At 39.7% G+C, this 16,674-nt stretch overlaps 1 protein-coding gene across 7 annotated transcripts in view; it reads left to right on the top strand.

Moving 5' to 3' along the window:
• ART3 (ADP-ribosyltransferase 3 (inactive)) overlaps positions 1–16,674 on the top strand; it is a 151,202-nt gene that overhangs the window by 107,875 nt on the left and 26,653 nt on the right. For 5 of the 7 annotated variants that reach the window (XM_059159038.1, XM_059159035.1, XM_059159037.1 and 2 more), the window contains exon 2: positions 13,509–13,586. In XM_059159038.1, the coding sequence (XP_059015021.1) occupies positions 13,518–13,586 (69 nt within the window). In that variant the 5' untranslated portion in view covers positions 13,509–13,517. Of the gene's footprint in view, positions 1–12,042; positions 12,157–13,508; positions 13,587–16,674 lie in introns of all 7 variants that reach the window. The other 2 variants (XM_059159039.1, XM_059159014.1) reach the window with 1 other exon arrangement.

Below are 16,674 nucleotides of genomic sequence, written 5' to 3'. Positions count from 1 at the left end.
CCCCCTCACCCTAGCAACTCTGTTTGTTTTGTGAGATTAAGAGACTCATGGTTTGTCTCCCTCCCAATCCCATCTTGTTTCGTTTTTTCCTTCCTTGACCCCCACGGTTCCCCACCCTGCCTCTCAAATTCCTCATATCAGAGAGATCATATGGTAATTGTCTTTCTCTGATTGACTTATTTTGCTTAACATAATACCCTCTAGTTCCATCCACATCATTGCAGATGGCAAGGTTTCTTTTGATGGCTGCATAGTATTCATATCTATATATCTATATATATCTCACATCTTCTTTATCCATTCATCTGTTGATGGACATCTTGGTTCTTTCCATAGTTTGGCTATTGTGGACATTGCTGCTATAAACATTCGGGTGCACGTGCCCCTTCGGATCAGTACATTTGGATCTTTAGGGTGAATACCCACTACTACGATTGCTGAGTCGTAGGGTAGCTCTGTTTCCAACTTTTTGAGGAACCTCCATACTGTTTTCCAGACTCATTCCCACCAACAGTGTAGGAGGGTTCCCCTTTCTCTGCATCCTCGCCAACATCTCTTGTTTCCTGACTTGGTAATTTTGGCCATTCTCACTGGTGTGAGGTGGTATCTCATTGTGGTTTTGATTTGTATTTCCCTGATGCCAAGTGATATGGAGCACTTTTTCACGTGTCTGTTGGCCAACAGATCTGCTTTTTGTCACAACAGTTTTACCTTTTCTAGAGAGTCATTTAAATATTGTGCTGTATGTAGCCTTTTGTAACTGACTTCTTAGCATAATGCTTTTGAGATTCATCTGTGTCGTTGCACAGTAGTTCATTCCTTTTTTTTAGAAAAAGAGCTTTCTTGATAATGCAATTCAGATACCATATAAATCATTTATTTAGAAGATACAATATAATGGTATTTCGTATAGTCACAGAATTGTTCAGCCATCACAGGTGTCAGTTTTAGAACTAATCAATGCATCGATGTGAATAGATTTCAAAGTATTTTGCTAAATCAGTCACAACTTTACCACCTAGGACATTGGCCTATAATTCTCCACTTTAGTGGGGTCTTTGTCTGGTTTTGGAATTAAGATAATGCTGGCCTCATGGAATGAGTTTGGAAGTTTCCTTTTTCCTTCCATTAATACTTTTTGGAACAGTTTGAGAAGAGTAGGTATTAACTCTTCTTTAAATGTTTGGTAGAATTCCCTTGGGAAGCTACCTGGCCTGGGGTTTTTGTTTGTTGGGAGACTTTTGATTACTGATTCAATTTCTTTGCAGATTACCGATCTGTCCAAATTTTCTATTTCTTTCTGTCTCAGTTTTGGTAGTTTGTATGTTTCCAGGAATTTATCCAGTTCTTTCAGATTGCCTAATTTGTTGGCATATAACTTTTCATAATATTCTCTTAAAATTGTATTTCTGTGGTATTGGTTGAGCTCTCTCCTCTTTCATTCATGATTTTTGTTATTTGGGTCATTTCTCTTTTCTTTATTTTTATTATTATTTTTTTAAATTATTTAACAGACAGAGATCACAAGGGAAAGAGGCAGAGAGGCAGGCAGAGAGAGAGGGGGAAGCAGGCTCCCCGCCCAGCAGATAGCCCGATACCGGGCTCGATCCCAGGACCCTGGGATCATGACCCGAGCTGAAGGCAGAGGCTCAACCCCCTGAGCCACCCAGGCGCCCCTCTTTTCTTTATTTAAGTCTGGCTAGAGGTTATCAGTTTTATTGATTCTTTCCAAGAAAAAGCTCCTAATTTCATTGATCTCCTCTATTGGCTTTTTTTCTTTCTGTATCTACTCTAATCTTTATTATTTTCCTTCTTCTGCTGGCATTAGGCTTTATGCTGTAATTTTTCTAGTTCCTTTAGATAAAAGGGTAAGTTGTATGTTTGAGACTTTTCTTGCTTTTTGAGGTAGAGCTGTATTGCAGTATATTTCCCTTTTAGTACTCTTTGCTGTGTCCTAAAGGTTTTGGATTGTCGTGTTCTCATTTTCATTTGTTTCCATGCATTTTTAAATTTCTCCTTTAATTTCCTGGTTAAGCCATTCATTTTTTTTCTTTTAAAGATTTATTTATTCATTTATTTGACTAATAGAGATCGCAAGTAGGCAGACACGCACACAGAGAGAAGAGGAAGCAGGCTCCCTGCTGAGCAGAGAGCCTGATGTAGGGCTTGATCCCAGAACCCTGAGTTCATGACCTGAGCTGAAGACAGAGGCTTTAACCCACTGAGCCACCCAGGTGCCCTAGTAGGATGTTCTTTAACCTCCATTATATTTGTAGTCTCTCCAAATTTTTCTTATAGTGAGTTCAAGAAGGGCCATTGCATTGAGCACGGGCTTGGAGTTCATGGCAAAGAGTAGCAAAAAGCCAGCATCTTGGTTAGAGTCCCGCAGCCGGCATCCCTGCTCCTATGCTAATGAGACAGATAGCTCAATGGCACCCATTGGCTCTTTTGTCCCTGGGGAGGTGATGCCATGTCTCCCAAATGCACTGCAAGAAGGGGGAACTGTCTCTCACAGTGTGACCTCGGGAGCTTCAGATCACACCATCTGCTCCCAGGCCTCTGCCCACTTTCTCTCCAGGAGCACCTCTGTACCCGCCAGCCTTCACCCAGTGATCGCATGACTTCTAAAACTTCAGTCTCTGAGCTCAGCCACTTGTAAAAACTTGCAGTAATCAACCCCTCTCATTTTCATCATCAGTGGCTTTGGAGAAGTGTTTGTTTATTTAATGCCCTGCACTCTGTTCTCTCTCTCCCTGATCAGCACTCCCTCCCCTCCCCCAGCACCTGCTGTTCTTGTCTCCCCCAAATCCCATCTCCGCATCTCCTGCCTTCCATGACAGTTGTGCTGTTGTTCTCTCAGTCCTCAGATTGGTTTCCTGGCATTCTGAAAGATTTGATATTTATCTAGCTGTGTTTGAGGTGTGAGGCAAGCATAGGGCTCCTTCTACTCCGGCCTCTTAACTCCCTAATCATTCAGTTTAAATTGCAGACTCTGCGTGTACTCCCATTTTCCCTTGTAATACTTCTTTGAAAACCATAGTCCTAAAAATAAACCAAAAACAGAAAAAAACAAACAAAAAAAACTGTAGTAATTACTGAATTCTAAGATATCATTTGATTATTTATCTTGTTATCTGACTGCCTTCTGCCACAAGAATAGTAATTTAACAAGGGCAAGATGTTTATTTTGTTCATTAATCTATCCCCGGTACCTAAAATGGTGCTGGGACATTGTGAGGACTCCTGGAACAGTTGCACAGATAGCAGACTGAAACACCCCCAGTCTTTCTGAGAAAGAGACCTGTTGGTCCAGGAGCTTTGGACTGAGGGGCAGGCTTCTGGTTTGGTGCACACAAGAAGGCCTTCGAAACTGCTACTAGGGAACAGAGGCCGCTAGATACAGGCTTTGTGCTCTCCCTTGGCCTTGCTCCAGCTTGCCGGTATCATCTGGGGAGGAGCTTACGCCATTCTCTGGTGCCCTGATTTTTACTGTTGATGCCAGGAGACACCTCTCCATCACCTATTTTGGTGGTAGCAGTTCCTGGCCCATAGGACTAGCACCAACAGAGAATTCTTACATAGCACTATCACCCCCAGTGGCTATCCCAAGAACTACCACAGCAAGAGCCAGTAGACCCAGGAACTCAAGTCTTCCTGTGAAAAAGGCTTATTAGTTTATTGTCAAAGTTGAAACCTCAGGGGCAGGCTTCTGTTACACACATGTAAGGGCAAAAACCTTCCCTGGCACCTCAGAGAGTGGGCATTATCTTTATGCTCTCCCTCTGCTACACTGTAGAGCGCCATCATCTCTCACAACAGAGTTCTTATATGTGTCTGGTATCCTAGTTTTTATATCTGTTGCCTGGTTTTAGTGGCTGTCACCCAGGGAATATCCTTTGATCACTCTTGGCTCTGGTGGTCAGGGGACTGGTGCTCCTGTATCTCATAGGACTATAACAGTCAGAGTCCTTGGTAGGTACTGATCCCAGGAGACTGCACAGACCAGATTGAAACACACCCCTAGTCTTTTTGTGAAAGAAGCCTACTTGCTAGTCCTAGAGCTTCAGCCTAAAGGACAAATTTTAAGCTTGGCACACCTTTAGCGGCTGTATAGGTGCTCTCTGTGAATGTGGGCTAGGGAATGCCATGTTTGCACTCTAGCTCACTCATACCTCCCAGAAAGGAACTCATACACTTGCTTGGAGCCCCAATTTTGTGCCTACTTGTCAGGAGACACCTCCAGATCACCTGGCTCTGGGGTCCAGTCTGGCTAATTACTGGAACCTATTAAAAATAAAAATAAAATACGCTGTTTGTATAATTACAAAGTTTTGAGAGACAGCTAAGAGCAAGAATGGTGTTGAATAGTAAGTTTTATCTTCGCAAGGCCAGCCCTTCAAGATGGATAGGCAGTTGTTCTATCTGATGCATAGAAACTAATGTAGGCAGTCAAGCAAAATGAAGAAATAGAGGAATATATTCCAAATGAAAGCAGAAAATGAAACCCAAGGAGGGGGGAACCTTAATGAAATGGAGGTAGGTAATTTACCTGATAAGGAGTTCAAAGTCATGGTTATAAAGATGCTTACTGAACTTGGAAGAAGAATGCATGAACACAGAACTTCAGCAAAGAGAATTTAAGACGAAAAGATAGTTTTAAGGGACTTATAGAACAACCTCAGACAGACTAATGTTCACCTTATAGGGTGAAAAAAGAGAAGAGAGAAAGAGGCAAAAATTTTTTTTGAAGAAATAATAACCAAAAGCTTCCCTAATCTGGGGAAAGAAACAGAATTCCAAATCCAGGAAGTCTAGAGGATTCCAGGTAAGATGTTACCAAAGAGACCCACACCAAGACACATTATAATTAAAATGTCAAAATTTAAGGGAAAGGAGAGACTCTTAAAAGCAACAAGAGAAAAATAAATTGTTACCATGTGAGGGAACTCAAATAGGCTATGATCATATTTTTCAGCAGAAGCCTTGCAAGCCAGAAGGAAGTAATACAATATAGTCAAAGTGCTAGAAGAAAAAAATTTCCAGCCAAGAATATGCTACCCAGCAAAGTTATTAATCGGAATTGAAGGTGAAGAAAAGAATTTTCCAGACCAAAAAAAAAAAAAAAAAGCTAAAGGAGTTCATCACCATCAAATTGGCCTTAAAGAAATACTAAACAGACTTACTAAGTTGAGAAAAAATATAAACAGTAACAAGAAAACATACAAAAAATATATCTCCGGTAAAGGTGAATATTTACTGAAGGGAATAGTGGCAGTAATAAGTCTTTACCTATCAATAATTCTTCGAAGGTAAATAGAGTAAATTCTCTAATCAGAAAACGTAGAGTGGCTAAGTAGATAAAACAAAATAAGACCCATCTATATGTTACCCCCAAGAGACTCACTTCAAACATAAATACACAAACAGACTGAAAATTAGAAGATGGAAAAAGATACTCCATGCAAATGGAACCCAGAAGAAGGCTGGGGACTTGAACACCACCTACTTACATCAATAGATAGATCAGACTGCAAAAACAAAGGAAACATTGACCTTCAGTCACACATTTGAGCAGATGGACCTAACAGGTATATACAAAACATACCATCCAAAAACAACAGAATACACATTCCTCTCAAGTGCACATGAAACATACTCTAGGATAGATAAAGTCTGCACAAACTGAAGATTGAATCATATCATTTTTTCCAAACCCAGTGGTATGAAACTAGAAATCAATTATAAAAAAGAAAACTGAAAATTTATTATGTGGATATTAAACAACGTATTATTGAACAGGCAGTGGGTCAGTAAAGAATTCGAGAGTGAAACCCGAAAAGATACCTTGAGATACATGAAAACGAAAATACCAAACCAATATACCAAAAATTATGGGATATAGCAAAAAGAGTTCTGGGGAGAAGTTCATAGTAATAAATGCCTACCTCAGAAACAAGAAAAGTCTCAACCAATGTACACCTCAGGAAACTAGAAAAAGGACAAATGAAGCCCCAAGTTAGAAGAAAGGAAATAAAAGTCTGAAGAGAAATAAATAGAGACAAAAAGATGATAGAAAAGATTGATGAAACAAGAGCTTGTTCTTAGAAAATATAAACAAAATTGCAAAAACATTTAGCTAAACTAACAAAGACAAAAAGAGGGCTTAAGTAAAATCAAGGATGACAGAAGATTGATTACAACTGGTACTACAGAGATACACAGGATCATAAGAGACTATGAACAATTACACGCTAACACATTGGACCACCTAGAAAAAAAATGGATAAATTCCTAGGAACATAAAAACTTTTCAAACTGAATCAGGATGAGAAAAATCTGAACAGATTGATTACTGGTAAGGAGATTGAAGCAGTAATTTAAAACCTCCCAACAGAATTCCAGGACCAAATAACTGCCCTGATGAATTCTGTCAGTCAAAGAAGAATTAACACCAATCATTCTCAAATTCTTCAAAAAGTAAAAGTGAAAAGAACATTCTAAACTCAATTTATGAGGCCAGCATTACCATGATATCAAAACCAGACAAGAGGGCGCCTGGGTGGCTAAGTGGGTTAAGCCTCTACCTTCGGCTCAGGTCATGATCTCAGGATCCTGGGATCGAGTCCCGCATCGGGCTCTCTGCTCAGCAGGGAGCCTGCTTCCTCCTCTCTCTCTCTGCCTTCCTCTCTGCCTACTTGTGATCTCTCTCTCTGTCAAATAAATAAATAAATAAATCTTAAAAAAAAAAAAGACAAGAAGAAAATGGCAGACCAATATCCCTAATGAACATAAATGCAAAACTCCTCATCAAATATTAGCAAGCCGAATTCAACAATACATTAACAGGATCCTACCCTGTGATCAAGTGGAATTTATTCCAAGGATGCAAGGATGATTCAGCATTTACAAATCAATCAGTGTGATATACCACATTAATAAAATGAAGTGAGAAAATCACATGATCATTTAAATAGAAGCATAAAAAGTATACGACAAAATTCAATATCCATTTATAATAAAAACTTGCAATAATGTGGTATAGAGGGAACATCCTCAACATAATGAAGGCCATTTATGAAAAGCCCACAGCTGACATTACAACCCAGTGGGGTTAAGTGGAAACTTTTTCTCTAAGATTAGGAAAAAGACAAGGATGTGCACTCTCCTTTTTTTTTTTTTTTTTAAGATTTATTCATTTATTTGAGAGAGAGACTGTGCATGAATGGGGGATGGGGAGAAGGAGAGGGAGAAAAGCAGACTCCCCACTGAGTGTGGAGCCCACTGTGAGGCTGGATTCCAGGACCCTGAGATCATGACTTGAGCTGAAACCAAGAGTCAGTTGTATAACCAACTGAGCCACCCAGGAGCCCCAAGGATGCCTGCTCTTGCCACTTTTATTCAACATAGTGTTGAAGTTGTGGCCACAGCAATTAGGCAAGAAAAAGATAAAAGTCATCCAGATTGTAGAGAAAGAATGAAAATTGTCACTCTTGAGAGTGACCTTAAAGATTGCACCAAAAAACTGTTAAGACTAGTAAGTTCAGTAAAATTGCAGGATACAGAGTCAATATACAGAGGGTTGCCTAGGTGGCTCTGTTGGTTAAGCATCTAGCTCTTGATTTCGGCTCAGGTGATAATCTCAGGGTCCTGGAATTGAACCCTAAGTTGGCATGTGTGCTAAGAGGGGAATCTGCTCAAGGATTTCTCTCCCTCTCCCATTGCCCCCCTACCCTGCTTGGGCTCCCTCTCTCTCTCTTAAAAAATGTCCTTCAAGGTCACCTGGGTGGCTCAGTGGGTTAAAGTCTCTGCCTTCGGCTCAGGTCATGATCCCAGGGTCCTGGGATCAAGCCCCCCCCCCTTCCTGCCTCTCTGCCTACTTGTGATCTCTGTCTGTCAAATAAATAAAATCTTTATTTAAAAAAGTCCTTCAGAGTCAATATACAGAGAAATATGTTGCATTTCTATATACCAATAACAAACTATCAGAGAAATTAAGGGGGCACCTGGATGGCTCAGTTGGTTAAGCATCCAACTCTTGATTTTTGGCTCTGGTCATGATTTCAGGGTTGTGAGATCGAGCCCCACATTGGGCTCCAGACTCAGTGAGGAGTTGGCTTGTGATTCTCTCTCTCTCTCTCCTCTCCCTCTGCCTTTCCCCCCACTTTCATGCATGGTCCCTTTCTCTCTGAAATAAATAAATCTTAAGAAAAATTAAGAAAATAACCTCCATTTTCAGTTGCATTAAAATGAGCAAAATACTAGGAATTAACCAAGGAGGAGAAAGACTAACATACTGAGAAGTATGGCATTGATGAAAGAAATACAAGGAGACAAAAATAAATGGGATGATATTCCATGCTTATGGATTAGATCAGATTGTTAAAATGTTCATAGTACCCATAGCAATCTATAGATTTAATGCAACCTTTATCAAGATTCCAAAGGCATTTTTTTTCACAGAAATAGAACAAGCAATTTTGAAATTTGTGTAGAACCACAAAAGAACGCAGATATCCTAAGCAATCTTGAGAAAGAAGAACAAAGCATCAGGCCCCCTGATTTCAGACTATATTACAAAACCAGAGTAATCAAATTAGTATGATATCGGCATAAAATAGACACACAGGAGCACCTGGGTGGCTCAGTCATTTGAGCATCCAGCTCTTGATCTCAGCTCAGGACTTGATCTCGGGGTCATGAATTCTAACCCCACATTGGGCTCCATGCTGGGCATGGAGCCTACTTTTAAAAACAACATCTTCTGGGGCACCTGAGTGGCTCTGTCATTTAAGTGACCACCTTTATTTAGCTCAGGTCATAATCCTGGGGTCCTGGAATTGAGCCCTGCATTGGGAACCCTGCTCAGCAGGGAGTCTGATTCTCCCTCTTCCTCTACCCTTCCCCCTGCTTGTTCTCTCACTTGCTCTCTCTCTCAAATGAATAAATAAATCTTTATGAAAAAAAGTTAAAAACAAAAGGAAAAAACCAAACGCACAGATCAGTGGAACAGAAGAGATCCCAGAAATAAACCCATACATATATGGTAAATTAATTTAGGAAAAGGCACAAAGAATATACAATAGGCAAAGGACAGTCTCTAATAAATGGTGTTGGGGAAACTGGACCATTTACAAAAATTCCCTCAAAATGGATTAAAGACTTGAAGGTAAAACATGAAACCATAAAATCTGTGGGAGGAAACATAGGGAGTAAGTTCCTTGGCATCGTTAATTGGCAGTAGTTTTTGGATTTGACACCAAAAGCAAAGGCAATAAAAGTAAAAATAAAAAATTGGGTCTCTATCAAACAAAAAACCAGTAACAAGATGAAAAGGCAACCTACTGAATGGGAGAAGATATTTGCAAATCATATATCTGATAAGGGGTTAGTATCCAAAATATATGAAGAACTCAGACAATAGCAAAAAAAAAAAATCCAGTTAAAAAAATAAACAGATGCTCTGAATAGACATTTTTCCAAAGAAGACCTATAGAAGGCCAGTGGGTATATGAAAAGATCTTCAAAGTCACTAATCAGGGAAATTCAAGTAAAAACCACAGTGGGCTATCACAGTACATCTGTTAGAAGAATGGCTGTTATCAAAAAGAACAAAGGGGTAGGACTGTGAGGGGAAAAATACCAAGTGTTGACAAGGATGTGGAAAAGGGGAATATTGTGCACTGCTTGTGGTAGTATATATTGGAATAGCCATTAAGGAAAAAATATGATCCAGCAATTTCATGTTTGGGTATTTATTTATATGAAGAGAAAACAAAACACTAATGTGAAAAAGCATGTATCACCCCTATGTCATTACAGCATTATTTACAATAACCAAGGTAGAGAAACAACCTGAGTGTCCATCAATGGTTGAATGGATAAAGAAAATGTGTTTGTGTATAGATATATGTATATGCACACACATATATACACATGTATAAATAGAATGGAATATTATCAGCCATAAAAAAGAATAAAATACTGCCCATCCATTTGTGAGAACAGAGATGGACCTTGAGAACAGCATGCTAAAATGTGATAAGCCTAAGACAGAAACATCACATGATCTCATTTATATGTGGAATCTAAAAAGCAAAAACAAAAACCAAAAAAAAACTAAGCTCATGGATATAGAGAAGAGATTGGTGGTTGCCATATTGGGTATTGGGAAAGTGGATGAAAATGGTGAAGGAAGTAAAAAGGTACTAATTTTCAGTTGTAAAATAAATGTCATGGCGATATAATGTATAACATGATAATTGTAGGTAATACTGCTATACTGCATATTTGAAAATTAAGAGAGTAAGTCTTAAAAGTTACTGCACACACAAAAATTTGTAATTATATGGTGACAGACATTAATACTAGGCTTATTATGCTGATTATTTTGCAGTTTACACAAGTATAAAAACATGTTATACATCTAAATCTAATATGTTTTATATGTTAATTATACTTCGATTTTAAAAAAGTTTAAAAGTGAAATAAAACAGGAATGGAGCAAAAGCATATTGGGAAGAAGGAAGGCCAGACTTGCCTTGAGCTTCATGCAGTGCCTGTTACATGCTTTTTCATGGACTCCCATCTTTTGTGTGATATACAGACACATCTGGTAGGGTTTAGTGCCAAAGACAGGAAAATCCCTCTCCTGAAAGCTCACGTGCTTGCAACTTAAAAGAAGGTCAGTAATGCCTGAAGACATGTGCAAACCCTCTTTTTCCTTTTGGACCAAACTTTTTTTTTTTTTAATGATGCTATTGCTCAGAGTCTATTTAGTGTATTAAGTTGTATTTTAAACTACCTAGCCATGGGGTAAGAAGAAGTTAGAGGCTTTGAAGGCTGAGAGGTGGGTTTTATAAAAATGGGTGCACTTTAGTACTTAAATGTTTAGTTGTATAATAATATATGTACATATGCACACATACAGAGGAAAATACACATAAGCGTATAGCTTGGTGAATATATTCACAACTGAGTGTGTCAATGTAATCAACACCCAGAACCACACCAGAACTTAACTGGCTTCCCACATGCTCTCCTTGTTCCTCTTCCGGGTCCGCTTACTACTCAGAGCCACCAGTATTCTGATTCCGATGTTATAGATGGGTTTTGTTTGATTTTATTCCTTATCCCAATTAAATCATACAGTATATACATGTTTGGGTCTCTTCTTCTGCTGGAAAATATTTTGTTAAGATTTATCCACATTTCTTATATATGGTTATTCTCTAGCCACACAAAATTCCATTGTATGAATATAACAATGTATCCATTCTGCTGTTGTGTTAGGCATCTGGATGTTTTCCAGTTTGGGGCTGTTACACATCATGCACTATCTAATACATTATATTAATGTATTTTGATATAGATGCACAAATTTCCTAGGACATTTCACAGTTTTTTATCCACAGTCTGTGAACTCCCAAGTGTTCCTCAGCAGTCTGTATATTTACTTACTGTGTACTTACTCAGATGGGGACCAGAGTCGCAAGTTACCAAATCCTTCCCTTAGTGTTCTCACTGACTTTTTCTAAAACTCACTTGGCTTTTGAACATATATTTTGGTTAAGTATGAATATTAATCTGTTTTTTCAGATTGTGAGTGCTTTTTATTCTTCATTTTACTTGCTTGTGTACCCCAGCAGCTGGCGCTCTTACTTGAGAAACAGTAAGCTGGTTGAGTAAATGGCGATAGCCATCATCGTTGCCAGCGATGAACGCCGCAAGTTCCCTTAGTTACGTGAGCCATCGAGTTCGGATTTTATCCTTTGCTTTAGTTTGACATCTCAGAGTTCAAGGGTCCAGAGTAGAAGGTGATCGCTCTCCAAGAAGCCTACAACAGGGCTCGGAACTGGGCATGCTGTGTGGTTAGAGGGCATTGCTGTGGCTTTACAAGCCTCTGGGAGATTTCATGTGTTAACAGCAGTGATTCCAAAGGATAGTGTGGGGGCCAGATATAAATAGCAGAACACAAATGGGGTAATGTGCCACTGCCAAGCTACGCTGGGGGTGTTTATAAAAAGAAAAGCATTCCCTTCTCAGCTCTCACTGTCAACAACCTCCCGTCCTGAAGACACTCTTACCACAACTGACAGAGTGGGGAAACAGCCTGAGACCTAGCATCATTTAAACCTCCTCCGCAGGCAGAAAAGCCAGGTAAACATTTTGACTTATTTACACTCAGACTATAGAAGTAATGGATTTTCGGAAAACCCTGATTCAGAGCTTGCTTCGCACATACTGCCTTGTGACGGTTATCCGTCAAGTTTTATATATATATATATATATGTGATTTTACTTATTTAGTTAAGAGAGAGAGTGAGAAGGCCCAGGCTGGGGGAGAGGCAAAGAGGGAGGGAGAAGCAGGTTCCCAGCTGAGGAGGGAGCCTGAGGTAGGGCTTGATCCCAGGACCCTGGGATCCTGACCTGAGCAGAAGGCAAACACTTAACCGACTGAGCCCCCCCAGGTGCCCCTGTAAAGTATTATATTTCAGATCTTTTTGAGAAAGTGAAGTTCAACACAAAAATGGCATTTTGGTAGTATATTTTAGTATCTCTAGCGAAAGAAGCTGTGCCTGAGTAAAGACGGGAACGTGAGGCCAAGGAGAGGGCTCCCTATGCTGTTTACTCCCGCTTGTACGTGCCAGAATAGGGTCCTTCGCAGGATGAAGTCGAGAGCTCAGTTCAGTTCCACTAGTGTCAGCTTTGTTGTAGGTGTGTGGAAGGAACCAGCACTGAATTGAATCGGGTAATGGCAGTGGGAGAGCTTCAGCTCCTGAGGGCCTTTCACGCTCCTGTTTACCCCTTTCATTTTCCTAAATAATGGGACAAGTATTGGGCATTCGACCAAAAGAGTTGTTTAATCTTGTTAGAATTGCTGCCTACTTAATTTTTCCTTATTTTCATTCTTGCCATCAGAAATTTATGCAAGACACTTGTTTTGTCCTTGGGCTTCTCTTGAATCTTGAGTATTTGGGGCAAGGAGGCCCCCTTGGGTAGCCCTCCAGTGAGTACCATTACGAGTCTCCTCATTCCCAGTATCGTACCCACACGGGTGTCCCTCAGTTTGCAGAGAAGAGAAGCGTGGATGCTGTGCACGGGCCAGAACTACTGGGGAATTTTTGGAAACTGGGAGCTACGAAACCACCAGTCTGAAGTGTATGCTGGGGGGAAATTCAGAGATAGGAAGAAAATATGACTTCCAGTGACTGTCTAAGGTGAGAGAGAAAACATGGCTGGAAGAGAATGGAAATGGACAGATTTAATCTTGAGCAAATTTCTGAAGTTCTCTGAGCTTTGGTTTCCCTCTCTGTAGAATGAGGGAGTTAGGCCACCAGACAGAACCTCATGGCCCTTTCAGCCATTGGAAATTAACTGATGATCACTTCCTGAGCATCCTGGTGCCTACTCTCACCCTGAATGAAATGCATACAGCGTGTCAACCTGTTCTCCTTTCCTAAACCTCTTTATTAAGTCTGCTAAATTGGAATTTCTTCATTTTAATTTAGAAGAGAAAAATGAAGGCAAGACGTTTTGATATGGTCACCATGCTGCTGGCAGCTCTGATTCTAATGGACATTTTCCAGGTAATGTTGGGAATGGGAAGAGTATGTAGTCATTGGAATGGGAACTCTTGATATAATGTTGCCTGAGGAATTTGTGTGGGTTGATGTTGGATATGAGAGTGGCTAGAATAGATAGAATAGGTAAATTAGTTTTTTACAAGTAGCTTTTATCTTTTCATTTTATACATTAGATACATAATAACTGTAGAAAGTTGAAAAAATTAAAATTAAGCAAACAGAAGAAAGTAAAAATCATCCTTAATCCCTCCACTTACAAGGAAAGATTCTTAATCTGTTGGTGTATAGTTTTCTTGGCTTTTTTCTGTGTGTGTGTTTGTAATTTAGAACAATGGGCTCATACTGTACAAAGTATTATTTTATTTTGCTTTTTTTAAAAGATTTTATTTATTTATTTGACAGACAGGGATCACAAGTAGGCAGAGAGGCAGGCAGAGAGAGAGGAGGAAGCAGGCTCCCTGCCGAGCAGAGAGCCCAACGAGGGGCTCAATCCCAGCACTGTGGGATCACGACCTGAGCCGAAGGCAGAGGCTTTAACCCACTGAGCCACCCAGACGCCCCTTATTTTGCTTTTTAAGTTACTACTGTACTGTATGTCTACATCATTAAGTATTCTTAAAATACGTATATTGTCCAAATAAGATGACGCTGCAGTGTTTGGTTTATATGTTTTATTGAACTGTATAATGACCATTTTCTCACACCCGGTGTTCTTTTTTTCTGATAAAACTTTTATGGTTTTATTTTTTGTAGTTGAATCTTTAAACGTTCTGTAACATATTTTTATGTAAGATATGAGCGAGCTATCTCATTTGATTCCTTCCCCACGATGTTAACTGACACATCACTACTGAATATTTTCCACTGCTTTGAAATGCCTTCTTTTTTTTTTTTTTGGAAGATTTTATTTATTTATCTGACAGACCGAGATCACAAGTAGGCAGAGAGGCAGGAAGAGATACAGAGGGGGAAGTTGAAGTGCCTTCTTTAAGATATGTTAAGTTCTTAAAATTTTGTTTTTGAATTTAATATTCTGATCCCTTGTCATTAGAATCATTGTGTATTCTGTTGTCTGTACTACAGTATGATTTTTTAAATTGAGGTATAATTTACATACCATAAAAATCCCACCATCTTAAAGTACATAATTCAGTGGTTTTCATAAATATAAATTTATGTGAATTAATTAAGATGAGTATCTCTAGGGGCACCTGGATGGCTCAGTTGAGGTTGAGCCTCTGCCTTCAGCTCAGGTCATGATCTTGGGGTCCTGGGATGGAGCCCCGCATTGGGCTCTCTGCTCAGCGGGGAGCCCGCTTCCCCCTTCTCTCTTCCTGTTTACTTGTGATCTCTCTCTGTCAAATAAATAAAATCCTTAAATCATAAACATAAATTCACTGTGTTGTACAAGCATCACCACTGTCTCTTTACAGAATATTCCCATCTTTTCTATCTCTTTACAGAACATTCCCATCACCCCCAAAAGAAGGCCCTGTAGCTACCAGCAGTCAGTCCCAATTCCCTCTTCCCTACGTGCGTTGACAGCCGCTACTGTTTTCTGTTTCTGTAGATTTGCGTATTCTGGATATCTCACCGGAATGCAGTCATACAGCATCTGGCCCTTTATGTGGCTTCTTTCACTTAGTGTTTTGTTTTTAAGGTTCATTCATGTTGTAGCATATACTAATACTTCATTACTTTTTAAAGCTGAATAATATTCTATTGTATGGTTATGCCACATTTTGATTATCCATTTATTAACTTTTTAAGATTTTATTTGAGAGAGAAAGAGAGCATGAGTGGGAGTGTGGGAGGGACAGAGAGAGGGAGGAAGCAGACTCCCCACGAGTAGGGAGCCTGAGATGAGGACCTGAGCTGAAGGGTGGGCACTTAACCGACTGAGCCAGCCAGGCACCCCTATCCCTTTATCAACTGATGAGCATTTCGGTTCTCACTCACTTTTTAAAGGCTCTTAGGGGTGAATAATCCTGCTTTGAACTTTCATATACAGATTTTTATGTGAACATGTTTTCAGTTCTCCTGGGTGTATACGTATGAATAGAATTGCTAGGTCATATAGTTACTTTATGTTTTCCACAGTGGCTGCACCATTTTATATTCCCCAGCAATGTATGAGGGTTCAGGTACTCTACATCTCTGCCAACATGGATTTTCCTTCTTCTTTCCCCTTTATGATTTTTTTTTTTTTTTAAAGATCTTATTTATTTATCAGAGAGAGGGGGGGGCAGAGAGAGCGAGCACAAGCAGACAGAATGACAGGCAGAGGCAGAGGGAGAAGCAGGCTCCCTGCTGAGCAAGGAGCCTGATGTGGGACTCGATCCCAGGATGCTGGGATCATGACCTGAGCCAAAGGCAGCTGCTTAACCAACTGAGCCACCCAGGCATCCCTTTCCCCTTTATGATTATAGCCATTCTAATGGGTGTGCAGTGGTATCTCTCTGTGGTTTTGCTATGCATTTTTAACATTCTTTTGTAATATAATTTTCATGTATGTTCTGTGAATGTTCCATAATTTGTTTAACCAATTTCTTTTCATTAGCATTTAGGTCATTTCCACATTTTTTGGTAATATTTTTGTATTAACTTTTTGCTAATTAAATTTCATTAGTTTGTGGTTTTGTTTCAGTGGATAGAAACATAGGAAGAAAATATAACCAGCGTGTTCACTTAGCCTTTTGGACATGTCCCTTAATGTCCGGTCAGTTGTCCCTGAATGGTGGTGGCATTTGTGAACTTTTTCACTGCTCAAGGCACTCACTGTACAGAACACACAATCAACTGTGGCTTTGGGCCAGAAAGACTTAATGTCTAAAATTAGACCTGTGGAGACTGGTTAGAGGCATAGGAAAAGACAGGAACATACTGGGCAGGATAGGATAGGATATGACTCTGATATGATGTGACTCGGATATGATGTGAGGAATGTGGGAGGTGGTTTCAGGGTGTGATGTCTTATATTGAAGTCTTGAAGATGAATCAGTATCAGTGCCCAAGACACACCATGGTACGTTCTGTGCTGCAGACGAAATGCATTTCTTGGCTAGGAGATGGTAGTGACTTAATCTCTTAG

This window comes from Mustela lutreola, chromosome 1, assembly GCF_030435805.1.
Source record: "Mustela lutreola isolate mMusLut2 chromosome 1, mMusLut2.pri, whole genome shotgun sequence".
Classification (NCBI taxonomy): Eukaryota; Metazoa; Chordata; class Mammalia; order Carnivora; family Mustelidae; genus Mustela; species Mustela lutreola.
This window is presented reverse-complemented; position numbering and strand designations above follow the sequence as displayed.